At 45.8% G+C, this 16,155-nt stretch overlaps 1 protein-coding gene across 6 annotated transcripts in view; it reads left to right on the top strand.

Moving 5' to 3' along the window:
• The window catches only part of A1CF (APOBEC1 complementation factor), a 77,568-nt gene that overhangs the window by 42,168 nt on the left and 19,245 nt on the right, over window positions 1–16,155 (top strand). For all 6 annotated transcript variants that reach the window (XM_082721323.1, XM_082721319.1, XM_082721324.1 and 3 more), the window contains 4 exons: window positions 151–285; window positions 2,029–2,159; window positions 7,325–7,563; window positions 12,338–12,502. In XM_082721323.1, coding sequence (XP_082577449.1) covers window positions 151–285; window positions 2,029–2,159; window positions 7,325–7,563; window positions 12,338–12,502 — 670 coding nt within the window. The remainder of the gene's footprint in view (window positions 1–150; window positions 286–2,028; window positions 2,160–7,324; window positions 7,564–12,337; window positions 12,503–16,155) is intronic.

Here is a 16,155-nt window from a genome sequence, read left to right as displayed (position 1 = left end):
TAAAGGAGACCTTGATTTTATCCTCTGCCCAGTTCACTATAATTTGTCAATGATAAATAAGTTCCTTATCATGATTTTGAAAATAACTGAGGAACTTAAAGGTTTTATTGTTTTCTTCTCTGCCTCATATATTCCACCTGGGATTTGCAGGAAAATGGACAGAGGAAATATGGCGGCCCACCACCGGGCTGGGATGCAGCACCTCCAGAAAGAGGCTGTGAAATTTTTATTGGAAAACTTCCCCGAGACCTTTTTGAGGATGAACTTATACCATTATGTGAAAAAGTGAGTCCAAATTTCATGTTTTCTTATCTCTCAAGGGAAAAATACTATACACTTTGTTAAAGTGTTCATTCTTGGCCGGGGATGGCTTCTCTTCTGATTGACATTCCTCAACATGGACAAACTCAAAACCTTCCTGTTAGTGGCTGTCCCCTTATTGTCAATGCCCTGAGGTCACCTTCCTATTCCTGATGGCTTGAACTAGGGCTGTTGCTCATTTTCAAGTTCTGATCCTTGATCTGCATAGGTGCACCGAGTTTGCAACAAGTTAGCCATCACTCTATAATACTACTACAACGATCTCTCCAAAATAAGATATTGCTCCAACTTGACATTCGAATATGGTTTTCCCAAGTGCACCATTTCACATCCAAAGAGCATGTGTAGGTTTGCCAATGCTCTTTATGTACTTATACGTAATGGTTCAGAATGAAATTTGCTTCTACAGGTTTCATTTGGCTGCCCTAATGCATCAGCAAGATTAAGAATGGGGTCTCTCCAAGTCATTACATAATTAAGGAACATATTTCCTCAGTTTTAATGCCAAGTCATATATTGTAGCTAAACCCAAAGGTACAGAGAGAACAGAAAATTACAATTTGTTTTCAAGGTTTTACCAAGTGGTGTTTCAACTACCACATTCCTGGAAAATTTAGAAAAATTAGAGTCTAGCTATTTCTTTCTGTAAATGCCAAAATCAATTGTGTGTCTGGATAACTCAGCCTCTGATTCAGAACCATCCTAATTTTATACAAACAATGTCATTTGGCATGTGCATAAATTATAAGGATTTGATCCTATAAGAATTTTATATCCTGACCTTGAAAATGAGCACCGAGAAACACCTGAAACAGATGAAACATGCTTGAACTCTTTCCTGATGAGCCCTGGATAGACAGGTGTCCACCACTGAATACCATGGGGAGGGGTGAGGAGGGTGCCGGTGGGGGAGGCTGAGCCAGTGGGTAACCAACCACCAAGAAGCACACATTTAATGACACCTCTTCTCCCTGCATGTGCCTGTGCTATCTCTTAGGGCCACTGGTTATACAGTGGCCAGCAAGAATAAATTACTGAACCTGGGTTGCTGGAGACCATCTGGGGTAGCAGAAAGAAAACAGAAGACCTGTAGTCAGAAGGATAGTGAGTGGGCTCCTGCTGTGAGCTTCTGATCATGGGCTGATTATGTAAAACTAGCATCTACCTTCAGCCTACAGATGAAAACAGCAACAGAAAGCCCCAGATCATCCTCCGAAACACATCCTCCCTGAACATCTTGAGGTCATGGTGGGAGAAAGAAGAAATCGGTTAGCAAGGTTCCAAGTGAAAGTCCCGGGTCACTGATAGATTATGACCAAGTAAAGATAAAACTATGGAAATTCGAGAGGCCAAGGTAGAGGACAAGGACAGATCTATCATGAAATCATGCTTCTGATGACAGATGTGTCCTCTGGTCCCAAGGATGGTGGATAAATCCACAGATAATTGTGTGATGAAAGGCCATTTGCTCTGTCAAAAACCTACTCTGTTAAGTCAAGCTGAAATGCACTTGTACATGTTTTCTTTAACTTGACTTTGCCCATGAATCAGATAACAAATCTGAACCCAGTATGAAAATATTCAAACCACTCCACAAATGCCGAATATGGCAGAGATGAGGCTTCAGAAAACTCTGTGTGTGTGTGTGTGTGTGTTTCCACTTGAAAGTACAAATGGACAAATATGGATTCTCTCTTTTACTTGTAGATTGGTAAAATTTATGAAATGAGGATGATGATGGATTTTAATGGCAACAATAGAGGGTATGCCTTTGTAACTTTCTCCAATAAACAGGAAGCCAAGGATGCAATCAAGCAACTTAACAACTACGAAATTAGGTAAGAGATACTTCTTCTGATTAAAAGTGAAGAGACAATGCACCTGTATCTTTCTTCCATCAAACTTATCTAATATAGTATATGAAATACACAGGCAGATCAAAAATAAAAAAGGTTTCTTTTCCTTGGTGAAAACCAATTTGATACAATATGTATTTAATGTCAACATTATATAAGGTGTCAAACTAAGGTTTGTGAAACGCTCCAAGAAACAAACATCATTCATTCATCCATCATGAATATGTTGATGGACACTGCTCAAAATATTGCAAATATCAAGATGCCTTTTCCTAGCCTCAGAGTAAGCAGATGGATATATTTTTATGAGTATGAAAATCATACGAGGACTCTAAAAAAGCAAATAAACAAAAAGCAGAACCAGACCGATAAATATAGGAAACAACCTGATGGTTGCCAGAGGGGGTAACCGCAAGGGTGAGCAAGATGGGTGAAGGGGAGTAGGAGGTTGGACCTTCTGATTCTGGAATGACTCAGTCACAGGGATGCAAGGCACAGCCTATGGAAGGTAGTCAGTGGTACTGTAATAGTGTCATATAGGGGTGAGCAGAGGATGACATACAGAGAAGTCAAATCACTGTGAAACTAAGGACACATTGTGTATCAGCTACACTCAAAAAAAAAAAAAAAAATAGGTATGAAAAAATAAAACCACCTCTGAGGAGGTAGCTACCCTAACTTGGTGTATTTAAGAAGATACTCTCCAGGAAAGTACAATTTTACCTGAGACTTGAAAGAAGAGTCGGCTGTGACAGCCTGATCTGGAGGAAGATTATCCTAGAGAATAAAAACAGCATGTGCAAAGTCGCCCAAGTGAGAACAAGCTCGAGGTGTTAGAGGACAAAGCCAACGAGGTAGAAACAGGAGAGCTGAAGGCAGTGCCCTCTGAGAGCCTTATATGCCATGATTCAAAAATTGCCTCTTCTTCTAATAAGGAAGAGAAAATGTTTCATTAGATTCATGCTTTTAGAAACGTAACTCTGGCTGTTTGGTGAAGAATGGACTGTAGCAGGGAAAGAGGGAAGCCAGAGGGAAAGACACAGCGGAGAGTAGTCTAGTAGACAAGGGCTGACGGCAGGGGCACGGCGGCTGGTGGTGCAGGTGGCCGGAGGGGTCAGACATGGGATACGTTCCGCAGGTTGAACAGACAAGACTGGCTAAACATTGGATTTGGAGTGAGAGCGAGGTTAGAATTCAGGGAGGAAGGCAAGGACGTTGGTCCCCGTGTCTGTGGAAGAGATAATGTCCTTGAGATGGGAACACGGGGAGAATCACCAGAAACATGAAGAGCTTAGTCTGGGGAAATTTACATTCGAGAGTCACATTAGACATCCCCGAGGGAGCTGTTGGAGAGGTGTCCATACGATACTGGAGCCAGGAGAGAGGTCACACGGCCTGCCAAACCCAGGTAATATTGCAAACCATGGGACTGGTGGCAGATTCTGGGGCCTAATTGACCCTGTGCTATCAATAGCTGGTTTTAATCCACTAGAAACAGGGCTAACGTCATGAAATTGTCTGAGCTCTAAAACCTCCAGCTAGAGAGGGAACTGTGCTCAGTCATTTCTTAAAAGAAGCCACGGAGCCCCTGGAAGAAAGGTCAGTGAAGCAGTTGGGAAGCAACAGCCTTGGGGTCAGACAGGTTTCACTGCGCGCCGGCCGCTCCGAGCCTCAGCGCGCTCATCCCCAAGTGGGGCTCCTCACACTCCCATCAGAGGCGTCCTGGTGTTTGGAACATGGTAATAGGTCAACAAATGATAGAACTCGTACATCTTAGCACAGTCGGCAATCCTAAGATGTAATTGCCATATACGTCCTTTCTGCATCTTAAAATTCATGTCATCCCCATGTGAGTACTGAGGGTCTCCCTACCGTTTACTGGCTCTCACCTTCCTACAGGCCCCAGATAAGTCCTGCATTATGCGGAGAATTCTGTCAGTCCAACAGTTACTGGGTCATTTTCCTTAAACCCCTGAGCTACAGAAAGATGCACACGGTTAGTAACCACAGTAGCTTACCCACTCAGTCCCAAGGTCGGATCCTGGAACAGAGTTTTGGAGGAGAGTATAAAGGAAGTTCCTCTCCCACACATGCCTCCACGAATCCCAAAGAACTCTGTCTGGTATGTGCAGGGTTGTCTGGCACGGGAACCAGGGGATCAGAGCTATGGGCTTCTTCGGACAAATCCTGGGACCGTCAGCACCTACTAAATCACACCTTCTCAGCATCTGTCATAGGAGATGACAGACACTAAACTGTTGTTGGAAAGGGCTCCAGAAAGCTCTATTTTAATATAGCTTTTTCATTGGACACGTACAAGGTTTCAGGGATCAGTGGTGTCCCCATTCCTTGGTCCTTGGTGGAGCCTAGATATCTGGAGAGAGAGGATTACTCTCAAAATGGCTTTTAGGTTAAGATGGATGGAGACTTGGCCTCGCAGGGAATCAGCCCAGTTTGCTGTGTGTACTCGACACTTTGTTACACACTGGGGCCTGTCAACGCTTTCCGAGAACAGATAGGGTGTGGAAAAGGAGCACAATCAATCCATGCCAGTCTCTGATAGGTAAGAGTAGGCTCTGCGAATGTCAGTGTCTTCATCTATAAAGGAGAGAAAGATACACTTATCTCATGGGGGTAGTATGAAAAATAAACAGATGATGCAGGCAAAGCTCACGGTGTCTAGGAGTGTTTGCTGATGATTAAGGGGGAGGAGGGAGAGGAGGGCGGGAGGAGGAGCGGGAAGAGGGGGAGGGGAAATGTCACAAAGCATTTGGAAAGAGCAAGCTGGTGGCCACGGTCCAGTCAAAGACCAGGCTGGAAGCCAGAAACAAGGTGGGGCGGGGGGGAGGCAGAGCAGAACAGAGCAGTACTTTAAAAATCAAGGTGTGGGATAAATAGGATATGAAGTAATAGCAAAATAGATAACCCAGAGCCAAGCTCTCCTACTTCCACTCCGTCCTAGATCAGTCCGGCTAGACAGAACCTGGCCTGCAGAGAAGACGATAATCTTCAACTGGCTTTAACCACTATTTCTCAGAGGATAGATAACGTTCTTATCCGGAAAAGACCCATCGTTGTCTTCTCGTCCTCCTCATCATCAAATATTCACTGAGTTTTATCTAAATGCCTGGCTTCTGGAGACACTGAAGCCGGGCCCTCAGCGTGTGAGGGAATGGCTTCTTGTCCCCAAGCAGTTCTGGGAAAGTGCCTGAGGAATCACACAGATTTAAAAATAGGACAGGAGACACCAGGCTCCACCTGCTGGTAAAGGATACACGACCAGCCCTCCATCAAAAATAATAGAATTTCTAAAGAAATAATGTTTTGGAATAGAGAGGTTTCTTTAAAAAAAAAAAAAATCCCTAAAAGAGGATTTTATGTACCCTTCCCTACTCACAAGGAAAAGCACATTCCTCAGGTGACAGTCACCAGACTATAAGGGATCTGTCACAGGTCTGCTAGGCGGCCCTCAGTTCTCCAGCAAACCATGGAGGACAAGCAGGACAGGGGCCAGTCCTGGGGAGCGTGCCCGCCGCCCCACTGAACGCCACTAGTTCCAAGAAATCAGAGCAGCCTTCTACTCGCCTGGCTGAGTACTTCTCTCTAAGACATGCGAGTAATTTCTGTGAAAGAAACTTTACCCATTTTAACCACTTTAATAAGTTTGTGCTATTATGAAAGTCACACAACAAACAGAAAAAAAAAAAAAAGGCGATAAAAATTCAAGCCACTCCTCCCCAATCCCATTGCCCCAAGATAGTCACTGTGCTGGTGTTTTGCTTTTTAGTATCTTTCTAGATTTTCCGTACAGTGGTCATCAAAATGGTGTCCTCGTATACTTATCCTGAAGTCTTTGTTTTTTAAGCTAGTACCCTAGGATGAACTGGTTTTTTAACCAATGAATATTCTTCTGCATTACCATGTTGAAATGACTATCGAGAATTCTGTGGTGTAAATTCCCAGGTTTTTAGTATCAGTGACTCTCAGCCAGGAATGGTAGCATCCACCCCAGGGAATATTTAGAAAGATGAAGAGGCATATTTAGCTGACCTAACAGGTGGCTATTGGATTGAGAGCACAAGAACCCAGGGGTGACAGAGATACTACAGTGCACAAGGCAGAAAGACTCAGTCCCAGGGTCAGTATCATTTCAGCCAAGCTGCATTTAACTGGTCCTGGATGGTGGGATATTTTGGTTATTTCCAATCTGGGGACTATTTTTTTTTTAAGATTTTATTTATTTATTTGACAGAGAGAGAGGTCACAATTAGGCAGAGAGGCAGGCAGAGAGAGAGAGAACGGGATGCAGAACTCGATCCTAGGACACTGAGATCATGACCTGAGCTGAAAGCAGAGGCTTAACACATTGAGCCACCCAGGCGCTTCTGGGGACTATTTTAAATAATAGCAGTGAATATCCTGATACAAAAATGTTGGTTCATTCCTTTCCTAAAGATGCTCTCCCAGAAAAGGCACTATTTGCCCCAAAATTATGTACAAAAGATTTTTGATACATTTTCCCAAACATCTCCCAGAAAAGCCCGATCTGCCCTCTCCCAGGGAAGGCAGACATCAACTTGTTCATCAGCAACCCTGGGCAGCAGAACCAGGAATGAACTGAGAGTGTGGAGGCCAATTTCTTCCCTTAAAATCCACAAAACCTTAAGCAAGTCATTCAGTTTCTCGGGGTCTCAATTTCTTCATCTATAAAATGGAAACAGCACCTGCTCTGCCCATCTTCCCTGGGCAGGTCAAGTAAGAGAGTATGTGAAAGTGTGTTCAGCATAAGGGACAATTTCTAAGAGCAGTCATGTCAGAATCGCTTCCCTACTTGGCTGGGAAGGAAAGGGAGCAGTGGGCTCACGACCTCACAGCCACATGTGGCCAAGGGTTGTGGGGGGGACTGTGTGAGTGACAGGGGCAAGGTGCATGCGCTTTGGGGTGGGGGGATTGTTCCTGGTGGTGAGGAAACACCGGGAAGACCAAACATCCCACATCCACAAACACCGGGAAGACCAAACATCCCACATCCACAAACAGGTCCAGAGTCAAAAGTTTTACAACCTCTCTCTTAAGCCTCAATCACACAAGGATTTCTTGCCAAGCAGAAAGAATGTCTTACCCCACCCCCCTTTATTTGTTTGCAGAAATGGGCGTCTCTTAGGGGTGTGCGCCAGTGTGGACAACTGCCGATTGTTTGTGGGGGGAATCCCGAAGACCAAGAAGAGAGAAGAAATCTTAGCAGAGATGAAAAAGGTCACCGAAGGAGTTGTCGACGTGATCGTGTACCCGAGCGCTGCCGACAAAACCAGAAACCGAGGCTTCGCCTTTGTGGAGTACGAGAGTCATCGGACAGCTGCCATGGCACGAAGGAAGTTGCTGCCAGGTAAGCACCCCCTTCTCAAAGAGGAGACCCCCCCACACACACTGTGCTACCTGCCTGCCCCAGACCGCCATGTGCCTGAGAAAAGGAGACAGAGGCTGGGTGTTGTGTGTTTGCTCTTGGGCTTTGCTTCGGGCCACTTGGAACCCCTTCCCCTTCTCATCTAGGTCACAGTAGCTCAGCTCCTGGCAGGTTCTGCAGATTGGGTTCTGGAACATAGGCACGGAGGCTGACATTCATGCACTAAGCCTGTGATGAAGGGTTGAAGAATATATCCACTGTTTTTCTGCACAGACGTTGTTATGAGGCTTCTAGGAACAGAGTAGATTGTCCATTATGATGTAGAGTGACCCATGGTCCCGACGACAGCTAAGGAACATGAACTCCTATTAGGACTGCCTAGTGTCTAATATTCTCTAATTTGGGAGGAATAGAATAGCACTCCAACTACACCACAAGGTGGGTCCCATTTGGGCAATGCCCTTCAATCCCTGAGTTTTAAGGACTCCACACCAAGGCCCTGGTCAAATTTGGGAAATTGTTGAAAATCCTCTGCTCATTCTTAAATATTCACTAAAATTTAGACAAAGAAAGGTATTAGGATGAATCAATATTAACATAAGAGGATTTCAAGAATGACAGAGTGGTGACATTGATATCCATTCTTTTCTTGAACCCAATGGGAGAGCCACCAGAATGAAAGACAAAACCAACAGCACCTAGATTTATATCATCTCTGTACACAAGCTCACAAACAAACCATGAATGAGGAAGTCGCAGGGCTGAAAGGTACAGCATGGGGAGATCATTAATGATATTGTAATAGCATCGTACAGTGGCAGACGGGAGTGACACTGGGGAGCACAGCATAATGCCCCGTGAGCCAATCGTTAGGTCGTGCCCCTGAGTCTAGTGTAACAGGTGGATGAGCTGTACTTCAATATAAAAGAAAATTTAACCCATTGAGAGGGTGAGCCCTCTAGAAGTTTTCAGAATTGGAAGATGACTTCTGATCTGCAGAAAGATTTATTTTTTAAGATTCATTTATTTGGGGGGAGGGCAGGGGCAGAGGGGGAGGTAGAGAATCCCAACCAGACTCCCCGCTGAGCATGGAGCCCAATGTGGAGCTTGATCTCAGGACCCTGAGATCATGACCTGAGCCTAAATCAAGAGTCAGTCGGAAGCTCAACCACCTGAGCCACCCAGGTGCCTCAGGGAAGATGTTTTTATTACTATTTTCATGAAGGCAGCTCAAGTGAAAAGAGATCACCCCCAAAGTAGCCAAATCCAGGCCCCAGATGGGGATTTTTCAGGTCGACACTTCCCTTCCCGACTCTGCTACCACCCAGTGGTCAAGCCCTGTGCCACACAGGCACAGAAAACCCCTAGCGCTCCTCCTGACGTGTCCTTAGCCCCCCCTTCGTTGACCTGAACTTAATCTTTGGTATCCTCACCGACTCGTCCCTCTTCAACGGTTCTGCCATGAAAAAGTCCCTGGGATCCATCCTGATCTCAGACCACCACTGGAGTCAAAAAACATCTATTCCCAAACCAAGACTGTTTTCAAAAACTCCAGATTATTCTCCCAACTCTACTCTCTTTTGGATTACCCCACTGCCTCTTCCTCGCCAAACATCCCCCCCACCCCATCAGTGTTCCCGAAATACCAGGTCATCCTTTCCACGATTCTGGCCAATAATAGGACTTGGATCTCTCTGTGTCGGGCAGGGGGAAGGGGAGCTGAATGGTCCTGTTCACTCATCGGCTCAACAATAATCACCTGCTGGCTTGGGGCAGCAGAGACAGAGGGAAAAATTGAGCCTGTTACTCAAGGCTCCAGTTCTTTCCACACATACTGGCTACCTTCCATTTCCCCACAAAAGCCTTCTTTCCAGCAGGACCAAGTCCCCTGTGTTCTAGACAATGCCATGCTGATAGGTGTCTCCTTTATTCTGAAAATTGTACCCCCCCACCCTGAGAATGACCAGCAGCCTCCCCTCTTCCACCACCCTACAGCATTCAAAGCCCCAGCCGAGCTGCCGCTGCCCAGCTCCCACTAATCGTTTCTCCCCATGACCGGTGCAACCAGATACGTGCCATATTTTGGGGGTCAGGGTGGCTAGTGGTGAGAGAGGGTACAATGTGGGAGAAAGATAGCTTTCAGGGGCTAATCGGCGTCCCTAAAGAACCAGAACTTTACTCGGCTTCCGCTCTTTTAAGAAAACCGCCTACTGACCCACCAAAGAGTTTCTCTCCACTTGAACCAAGAGGACTAGTCCCACCAGGATGGGGCAGCCAGCCCTCAGGAATTCTCTGGAACTTGACCCTGACTTTTCCTTAGAGATGGTGCCTGCAGGAACCACCAGCATACAGGCCCCCTTGGTCTCCCCGGCCACTGCACCCCTTCGTGAGGACCGAGGCAGTTCCCTCCAACCCCCCCGAAGGGACACGGCTGAGCTGAGTTTCTTGGGCTGCGCGGGAGTCTCGGAGCGTCCTGGCCGTGGACCGGCTGCGGATCCTCCAGCCAGAGCCGACTGCTTGTTCCTGCTGCACCCCGCGAGCAAGACCGACGACGCACTGGGACAGCCTGTTCCCTCACTGTAGATTCAACAGCAGATTCAACAGCAGCAAAGGATTTGGGTCACTGGCAGGTCTCTGGGGAGCCTGGTTGGAAAGCAGGGATCTTTAGCAACCACGGTAAGAGCCGCAAGCAGCTTTTCCTTCTTAACCCACCCAGACTTGGAGACAGAGACAACCGCTGTCTAATGAATGAATGGGACGTGTGGGGCCCAGTCACTTACCTCCCTGCCAACAGTGGCCACAGCCTCCCGGCCCCGCGTCCTTCCAGAGGGGTGTGTGTCCCACAGCCCCGGTCCCGGCGTCCGCCTCCGAGGCAAGCAGAGAGTGGTAAGGATGGGGCAAGTCAAGATCTCACCGTGGCTCCACCATCAGCCAGCGCGGGCGTCACCTGGAGGGCTCGTGAGAGCGCAGCCAGCGCGGCCCCGCCCCGCAGTTCCCGGCTCTGGGTCTGGACCGGCACCCGCTCATCTGCATTGGTAACGAGCTCCCAGGATGCCATGCTGCGGAGACCCAAGTTCGAGAACGCGAGATCTAAGTCGGCAGCTGTCTGCTATGGGCTGCAGATGCGAATGATATGAAGAGGTTCTGAAACAATACCAGAAACCAGATCAACCTCTGATCACCTGAATCGGCCTCTCTGGGGCCCTGGTGTTTTAAGTTTTCTAGGTGATTTTGTTGTGTGGCCTGTGTTGTCATTCACTGCTAACTCCATCGACTAAGGATATTGGCCATCACGCGAGGGGAGGTTGGTAAGAACGCCTGGAGGAGTAAACGGGAGCCTTTACTACAATGGGCATTGCTCCCTTTCAAAGGAAATGCTTAAAAAACAAAAACCAAAAAATAACAACAACAAAAAATACGATCTACTTCACCCAAAGAGTAACTCTGAAGAAACTATGCCACAAGGAAAGACCAAAAACCCCAAAACGATCAAGGGAGAGTGCATCCCTGGAAAGTGATTAGGTCCCTTACGTGTACCATCTTTTATTTCCACGACACTAGGTAGTACTTCCATTATCCCCATTTTGTAGATGAGATCAGTGTTTGGAAAGGTGACTTCCTAGTCAGGAGTGTGATCTGACGTTTGAACTTGAACTTCAAAGCCTATGTTCCCAAATCCCTCAGCAGCCCCGGCTTCCACGGGGATGTTGAAGGAGATCACTGTTTACCATACCTCCTCCAATTCCATCCACCGCAGCCTCTACAGACCTTCCGGCTGGCCGATGGCCTCCTGCGGTCCCAGACCGAGAAGGCGCCAATGGGCTATAACAGTGTTCTCTGAAAATGTAGCAGACTCACAGCAAGTGGAAGGGTATTGGGTCCAGCACACCTATAAGTGGGACTCAGGTTGGGTCTTTCTTAAAGCTCTTCCAAAGCGACTCACAAAAAACACACAGAATTTCCAAATTTAGAAATTAAGTTGACCTGCCTCTCCCCACGGAGTCACTGTGAGCAGGAACCAAGGTAGCGAATGGAAAATACATTCTATGGGGCAAGATGCACAAGACATTGCAACTTCAGGAATCCAAGAATAGACGTAGTCATCACAAAGAGTTCAGTTTCTCATCACAGACCCCCCCATTGCTCTGTCTTCTCGAACACGGTGCCATCAGGGAAAGAGGAGGGGACAGAGCTGATGAGAGCCCTGACGAATGTAAGGGACAGAGAACATACAAGGGGACCCTGTGTCCCCAGTCACTCTTGCCCACACATCAGTTTGTAGCTTGGTGGTGGCCACTGGTCACGCAGATCCCAACAGCAGCAGACATACTTCCTACTGACTTTTTTAATGCTTCGTGAAGTCAGACTCTATGTCAGAGCCCTAAATCCATTTTGCCCTTTCTCCCCTCCTGCCACCTCCCTTTCAACGACTATTTTCCTCCCTCTGTGAGAGCTGGAGCTGGAGAACCCAAACCTTCCCATTGCTGCCTCATTTCTGTTGCATTTCAAACCACATCCTAGTTCCCTTTATGCTCCATCATTATGATAAGGCGTCTGCCACAGAGAATCCCTTCTACCACCTCTTCCCTCTATTTGAAAGGTTTCCTAAAATCAGTCATCACCTCTTGAATATCAGTCTTCATACTCCACCAAGACCTCAAAACATCGTTTGCATTTAAAAGGCCATCTCAGTGAAAGGAGATGATGATGTCCTGATTTCTGCATAACTAATCATACTTGTGATCCTTTTGAACAGGAAGAATTCAGTTATGGGGACATCCTATCGCAGTAGACTGGGCGGAGCCCGAGGTGGAGGTGGACGAGGACACGATGTCTTCCGTGAAAATCCTGTACGTGAGAAACCTGATGCTGTCTACCTCCGAAGAGATGATTGAGAAAGAATTCAACAATATTAAACCAGGTAGGACATAGCAGAGAAGATGAAGTTTTTGAGTTGTACTTTATAAACACTTGGGCTACAGATGACTTCCCGTGACTTTAAACAGAATAACTTTCTTTTAGCATTCTTCTAATTGCATGTAAACTACAAAAACCATAGACCAGCCCTAGGATGAGAGAAAAAGGGACACATGGTCCTAAAACATTTATTGACATCATAACTCTACAGTTATCTGTGTGATTACTTAATTAACACACAACTTCCTTCACTAAACTCTAAATCCCATGAGGGTTCTTTGGCTTCTGTCATCTCCTCGGCCCCAGTCTCTGGGCCTGGGTCATAGTAGATGCTCAATAAATATTTACTGTGTTGAGGAATGTATAGACAGAACTATATCGAAGTCAGGGTTTCTCAGCCTCAGTGCTCTTAATATTTTAGGCCAGATAATCCTTGGTCGTGGGGTTCTGTCCTAGGCATTATAGGAATTTTAACTCTATCCCATACCTCTACCCTTTAGATGCCAGTAATAACCCCCAAGATGTAATAGCCAAAAATGTCTCCAGACATTTACTCTGGAGGGCAAATTTTCCCCCATTTGAGAACCACTGGTTGAATGGAGTATGATTGTTACTTCAGCTACATAAATAGGAAGATGAGAATTAATTCCAGGAAACTCATTTGGGTGAGGAGGAAGGGAAAGGAACAGAGGGAGATGGAGGGGGATAATTATTGCTGCTCATCTTGTCAGTACTTTGCAGTATCAGTTTTATACCATGAGATTTAGATGTCATTGCTTTTTTCTCCTGTAGGAACTACGATACTGAGACAGGTCAAGCAATGTCCAAATGAGCATTTTCCAAAGCCAGTTCTTCAGAACATTAATTCTGTGGACACTTAGTAGATGCTACTGATAAAAGGGGTCCATGGTCAAATAAATCCATAAATACAAGATTCAGGACAATTAAACAGATTCTTTTCTCATTGCAGAACGTATCAGAGTCCTTAACCTTCTAATGTGCTTTGAAAGTCTCCAAAGGGAAATGTAGGATGGCTCCTTTACCAAATTTTTGGACCATGGGTCTCTTTTTGGCCAATCATCTTGTGGAATTAACATGTTTGGGAACACACTCTGGCCTAAGTTTATCACTATGATAAAATTTTCCCACTTTCATGGCACAAGTCATCCTAGGATGTAGGTTACTGCAGCACTTCCATTATTGTAAAGGTGGGAAAACCAGAACACAGAGCAGTTACATTGCTTGCTCAGGGTCATACAACTATTAAGTGACAAATCCCAGATTTGAATCCAGGTCTGGCTAGGACCACATTCTTAGCCGCTCGGGATCTCCCTGCCCCAACCTCATTCCTCTCACTCATTCGTTCATTCAGCTATCATCACTTTAGTAGCTCCTATGTGCCAGGCACTATGGGAGGAGTGAACAGGTGTAAAGTATGTGTGGAAGAAGTTTAAGATGTTCCAGAAGAGTGGACACACAGCCCCCCCGCCAGTGACTTAGCCAGTGAAGTGTCCAACTCTTGAATTTGGCTCAGATCATGATCTCAGGGTTGTGAGACTGAGCCACGCATCAGGCTCTATGCTCAACAAGGAGCCTGTTTGAGATTCTCTTTCACCTTCTCCCTCTGCACCTCAAACCCCCACCCCACCAGGCCAAATGATACTCCAGAAGAATAACAGCCATGACAGCCTACCCTTGGGGCACATATAAGATTCATGTTTAAGAGAGGTGGCTTGTGGGGTGCCTGGGTGGCTCAGTGGGTTGAGCCGCTGCCTTCAGCTCAGGTCATGATCTCAGGGTTCTGGGATCGAGTCCCGCATCGGGCTCTCTGCTCAGCAGGGAGCCTGCTTCCCTTCCTCTCTCTCTGCCTGCCTCACTGCCTGCTTGTGATCTCTCTCTGTCAAGTAAATAAATAAAATCTTAAAAAAAAAAAAAAAAGAGAAGTGACTTGTGAGCTAAAAAAAAATTAGAGGAATATACAGGGTAAAGCTTCATGACATTGGGTTTGGCAACAAATTCTCTGACCGTATTAAAAGTCCAGGCAACAAAGAAAAAATAGAGTAATTGAACTAAATCCAAATTAAAAACTGCACCAGAGGACATCTCAACACTGACAAAGCAACTCGCAGAATGGGAGAAAACATCTGCAAACAATACGTCTACCAAAAATTAAATAAAAACTCCAATGTATATTTGTCCAATGAACAATGTTGCGCTATTGCTGTAGACACAAGGTCAACACTCACATTAAAAGATGTTCAATGTCACTCGCTATTCACCTGGGAAATGCAACACCAAAACATTGCCCCCTGGCCAAAACAACAATCACAGTAGTAGTAGCGCTCATCAAAGATGATGACACAGATGCTGGGAGAAGTTGGAGCAGAGAGAACCACGTGCCTTGTACATGGAAATACAAAATAATGCCATCGCTGGGGGAATCGACACCCTGGGTCCTGAAGAATAGATAATCACGGTGGCTGCCCAGGGACAGGGGAGAAAGGACTCAGAAATGATTATTTAATAGATCCAGGGTTTCAGTTTTGGTTCACGAAGAGGTTCTAGAAACGCATGGTGATGACAGTTGCAAAATATATATCTCCCTTTTATCTAATTAAAACATTACCATTTTGCTTTGTTCTGTTTTTGCTTTTTGGAAAAGGCTGGAATGAGTAATGACTCAAAGACTGCTTCCTGTCCTAGTCTCCTGGTCACCAGTTTATCCCATTAAAGGGAGAGATGAGCTCGTGTCATCCTAGTTATAGTGAAAATAATAAATGCAGGCTCTCTCTCCCTCTCTCCCCCTCTCCCCCTCTGGTGGCACAACTCAGGGCTCTCTAGTGACCTGTGGCTGCTTCTTGGCACTGCACAAAAGAATATAAACTATGGAGGGTAGAGGAGTAGCAGACACCTGCTGTATTAGGAAGAAAAAGTCAGAGCTGACTAGTTTATTTTCCAGTGGAAAGGGTGTGTTTATACTTACCTAGGAAAATTTCCAGAGAGAATAGGAAAATAACCCCTTAAAAACCGTATTGAAAGTTTGGATCCCTCAAAGGAGCCTAAATATTCCTGGCAAATATTTGACCCTATTATTTTAACCCTGATTAACCTAAAAATACTCTACTGACATTCAGAGAAATAACTGATGATCAGAACAGAAACTGGAGCTGAAAACCTCAGTTTTTCCCTGTGTAGCCTAAGGCTATCTGCTGAAATTCCAATTATAGTCATTCTACAAAATCTGATTTCCCTAAAACAGTTTCACATCCAAATCATCAAGAGAGCATAAAATAGATTGCGGGCTCTTCCCCTGGGCGTTTCTGAATCAGTGGGTCCAGGGTGGCGGTCGAGGAGGCCAGGCATTAGCATTTCTCCTGAGTTCCGGTGGGGAGCTAAGGCTGCTGCTCAGAGGACTGCACTCTGAGAACCATGGCCTTCAGATAGCGGTGTGTTTCTCATGAGGTAATTGATGCATTTCTGACAAGTGGATCATGAATCAAGTATTATTTTTCCAGTTTCCTACATTACGACTTTGGAGTCTTTTACATCATTGCTGATGATGATGACCACTGATATTTTATGGCTTCTGCCCTCTACCAAGTGATGGTCCATCAGTAAGCAAACTCCTGCAGACTGAAGAGGGGCCATACCATCATA

Source organism: Mustela nivalis (assembly GCF_964662115.1).
Source record: "Mustela nivalis genome assembly, chromosome: 2".
NCBI lineage: Eukaryota > Metazoa > Chordata > Mammalia > Carnivora > Mustelidae > Mustela > Mustela nivalis.
The sequence above is the reverse complement of the archived record's forward strand: the minus strand, read 5'-3'. Positions and strand labels throughout refer to the sequence as shown.